Source organism: Nicotiana tabacum, chromosome 23, assembly GCF_000715075.1.
Source record: "Nicotiana tabacum cultivar K326 chromosome 23, ASM71507v2, whole genome shotgun sequence".
NCBI lineage: Eukaryota > Viridiplantae > Streptophyta > Magnoliopsida > Solanales > Solanaceae > Nicotiana > Nicotiana tabacum.
The window spans coordinates 45099597-45104109 of NC_134102.1; the positions used below are offsets into that span (position 1 = coordinate 45099597).

Here is a 4513-nt window from a genome sequence, read left to right on the forward strand (position 1 = left end):
TGAGTACTTGAACGTTATTAGCTTCTCTTGCCTCCCTCAATATTTTGCAAAATGCTCTCTCTTGTTTTGTGTCAAAGCCTTCAAGGCTATCTTGGCTCCCAACCCATTGCATTCAAGCAAAGTACCTGAGAAGTAGATATGAAACCAAACAGAAAAATTGGAGTCGACTAAATAAGTAATAATGGCTAAATCTAGTAAAGGTGTTAATTTCGAAGTCCCCCGCCAAACTTGTTTCTCCCAAATGAAAACGTAAGTATTCCGGTCAACAAGTAATAAAGTAATAAGAATGAGTGTCGAACCCAAGTGAGACTAGTCATTAACTACTTGCTAATTCAACTTAAATTTGTTACATAGTCCAGTTTACCAAAGTTGATTTTTTTGTCACTAATCTGTTATAGCAGAAATTAATAAGTAATAAAACCACGATAGTAAAGAATTGTTGTTAAGAGTTTAATTCAGTAGAGATAAGTATACCAGAGTTTTTGCTGGTTCACAATTCCTATTGAGTTCTAGTTATCCCCCTTCAATTCGAATGACTTATCATTGCTAATTAACAGGATTAGAATTACTCGTACCATTCTCCCAAATTACAACTTGCCTACTTAAGATAAATAAATGCCCATATTCCTATGGAATTAATCTAACCAAGAATGCTTTACGATCATGGTATATCATGATCCAAAATCCCACCAAAAGTCGTATAATTTCGTCACATCATTTGTCACATTAAAACACGGTACATGTCAACAACAACTATATCAAAACTGTTGTATGAGTCAAAGTATACATATGAATGTCCATGATCCTTTCTCAAAACCGCACATCATTAATCCATGTTCCCGACATAGGCCACGTGTCTAAACAAGCACCAAAAATACTAATGCGTAGGCTCATAGGGCCCAAGGTAACATAGGTAATCACCCGACTCAAGAGGACGAATCCATATCCAAACATTGGTTATTTTACATTAATGATCAATAACAAAAAATCAATATTTTCTCAAAGTGTCCATAGTGCCAAAATCATCAAATTTCCTCAATGACCAACTCTCCACTCATTCATGTGTATATAGAACAATATAATAAGGAAGCATCGGACAATGACAACAAGAATAAGGATAAAAGCTCATATGGCTAGAAGATATGGCTAATCATGTAAATGAATTTGTCACAACAGCTCGATAAACTATTTAAGCGTGCACATACTAATCATATTATTTAATATGAGCCAATTAAGCTCATATGGCTATGGCTATGGCTAAAAGCACCAGACAATAACAACAAGAATGCGGATAAAAGCTCATATATCCAGAAGATGGCTATGGCTAGTCATGTAATTTAATTTGTTACAACAACTCGTTAAACTATTTAACCCTGAATAGACTAATCATATAATTTAACATGAGCCAATTATGCCATATAAACACCAAATCATGGAGAAAATAAGAATGCAAGTTATCACTACAGATTAATAATAAAAGCTCAACATCAATCCTTTATGCCCAAACCAACAAACCTTAAGCACGCTCCTAAATCATATTTGAAAATTATCACGTAGTCATAGAATCAATTGATACATGGATAGAAACCTCACATAATGCAAACAAGGCATAACTCAAGTAAACAATACCGAAAATGTCAAAACCTAGATACGGATATACGCTCATCACCTCACACATACGTGTCTCCTAAATCTAGAAACAAGTAGCAAATAGATCCCTTATTGGGAGAATTCCCTCTTACAAAGATAGTCGAGATACTTATCTCCATCCAGTATGCTTCAAACACCCAAAATAGTCATCCCTCTCAAATCAACCTCCAAACAACTCAAATCTAGTAAAAATAACTCAATAACGTCAAAAAACCCATAGGAATCAATCCAAAAAATAAATTTTCAATCTTTAATCAAATCCCCAAAATTCAACCCTGGTCCACATGGTTAAGGCCCGAGTCAAGAGGTAGATACTGACTACCCATAACACAACGAGTCCAAATATGTAATTAGATTTCAAAACCGAGTCCAAATAGACCTTCAAATCCCAAAATTTCATCCTCTTAAGTTGTAGGCAAAAATCCCAATTTTCTCTTCATAATCTCATTATTAATGCGTGTAAATCCATGGGTTTTCAAGATATATAGTCAAATCCAAGTAAAAATTACTTATCCACAAAGTAGTGATGAGAATCTCCTAAAATATGATTTCTTACCGAGCTCCAAAACTCAAATTAATGAAAAATAAGGTAAAACTCGAATTAAAACCCTTCTATCAGGCATCCTCGCACCTGCGACCAATATTGTCACTTCGGTGATGTCGCTTTTGCGGCAAAAGCCTCGCATATGCGAGATATATTAAGACAACTGACCCTTGCACCTGTGGTTCACCTGCCGCTTCTGCGGCCATGCAGGTGCGACCTTCCTTCGCTCTAGCGACATCGCATCTGCAATGATCATGGTCGCATATTTGACCACTGCAATTCCATTAGCCCTCCGTAAATGCGCAAAAAATCCTCGTAGGTACGACATCACACTTGCACATCATAATCTCATAGGTGTGACACACCAGCACCATACCTGCCAATATACACAAAAAATGTCTGAAATCAATTCGAAACACACACGAGCATCTCGGGACCCCGTCCAATCATACTAACAAGTACAAATACCTAATCCAAACTTATCCAAATTCTCAAAATGCCTCAATTAACATCAAAACCAAGAATCAACGATAAAAATTCCATCTCTTAACTTCGAAATTAGCTAACTTCACTAAACAAGTCTGAATTATGCCTAATTCCTTAACCAAATTTTGCACACAAGTTCCAATCAACTAAATAAACCTATCCAAAGTCCCATAACACCAATAGAACCCGATAACCCCAATTTCAACGCCCAGTCAAACCTATGAACTCCCCAAACTTTCAAATTTTCAACTTTCAGCAAGTTGAGCCAGAACTTTCTAAGAACTTCTGAATCTAAATCTGAACATGTACCTAAGTCCAAAATCACCATACAAACTTATTCGAACCATCAAATCACCAATCCAAGACCGTGTATCCAAAAGTAAAACCTCGGTCAACTATAGCAACTTTAGCTTCCAAAATGAGACTAAGTGTCTAAATACATCTAAAATCATCCTAAAGCTAGACTAACCAATCCCGTAAGTCACAAAACAACAAACAAACGTATTAGAATCATCAAATAGGGGATCAAAGATCAAATATACAAAACGGTAGGTCGTGTCGTTACATTCTTCCCCTTTTAAACAAACGTTCGTCCTCTAACAAGCTTAGAATCATACTTGGAATGCCAAAACAAATGAGGATTTCTGCTCTGCATACCATGCTCCGTCTCCCAAGTCACCTCTCCACTAAACCTTCACTGATGCAATATCTTTCGACCCCAACTTCTGAACTTGACTACCCAAAATGGCCACCGACTCTTCTTCAAAAGCAAAATTCTCATCCAACTTCACCGATTTGAAATCAAACACATGTAATTGTTCGTCATCATACTTCCAAAGCATGAAAGCATAAAACACTCGATGAACTCCTGACAATCTAGGTAGTAAAGCAAGTCTGTAAGCTACCTCATTCACTCTCTCCAAAACCTCAAATGGACCAATGTACCGAGGACTCAACTTGGTCTTCTTCCCCAATCTCATTACACCTTTCATAGGTGAAACTCTAAGAAGAACCTTCTAACCCTCTATGAAAGGGATATCACGAACCTTCCTATTAGTATAATTTTTCTATCTGGACTGTGCTGTATGAAGCTACTCCTGAACCAACTTTACCTTCTCCAAAGCATCACGAACCATATTTGTGCCTAGTAACCTAGCCTCACTAGGCTCAAACAAGCCATTCGGAGAACGACATCACCTCCCATATGATGCCTCATACAGAGCCATATGGATACTAGACTCGTAGATGTTGTTGTAAGAAAACCCTGCTGATGGTATAAAATAATCCCACTGGCCTCCAAAATCTTTAATTGGGGCCCTCAATGTATTCTCTATGATCTGAATGATCCGCTCGGACTGACCATCCATCTGAGAGTGAAATTCGATGCTCAATTCCTGCGTGCCCAACTCATGTTGAACAACTCGCAAAAAATGGGATGTAAATTGAGTGGCCTGGTGCGATATGATAGAAACAGGCATACCGTACAAGTGGACAATCTCTCTGATGTAGATCTGATCCAACTTTACTAAAATGTAGGATGTTATGAACGAAATGAAGTACACATACTTGGTCAGTCTGTCCACAATGACCCGAACAACGTCAAATTTCCTCAAAGGACATGGCAATCCTACCACAAAATCCATAGTAATGCACTCCCACGACCACTCTAGTATATCTAACCTCTGAAGCAAACCACCCGATCTCTGATGCTCATAATTGACCTGCTGATAATTAAAACACTGTGAAACATGCCCAACAATATTTTTCTTGATCCTCCACCACCAATAATGTTGTCACGTTACATCTTTGTAGCACCTGGATGAATATAATACC

At 37.6% G+C, this 4513-nt stretch overlaps 1 protein-coding gene across 1 annotated transcript; it reads right to left on the reverse strand.

The window, feature by feature from the left end:
- Positions 1-3366: 3366 nt before the first annotated feature.
- LOC142177142 (uncharacterized) lies at positions 3367-3672 on the reverse strand. Its single transcript, XM_075245606.1, has one exon. It carries the CDS (start codon positions 3670-3672, stop codon positions 3367-3369), a length of 306 nt encoding a protein of 101 aa, XP_075101707.1.
- Positions 3673-4513: the final 841 nt, after the last annotated feature.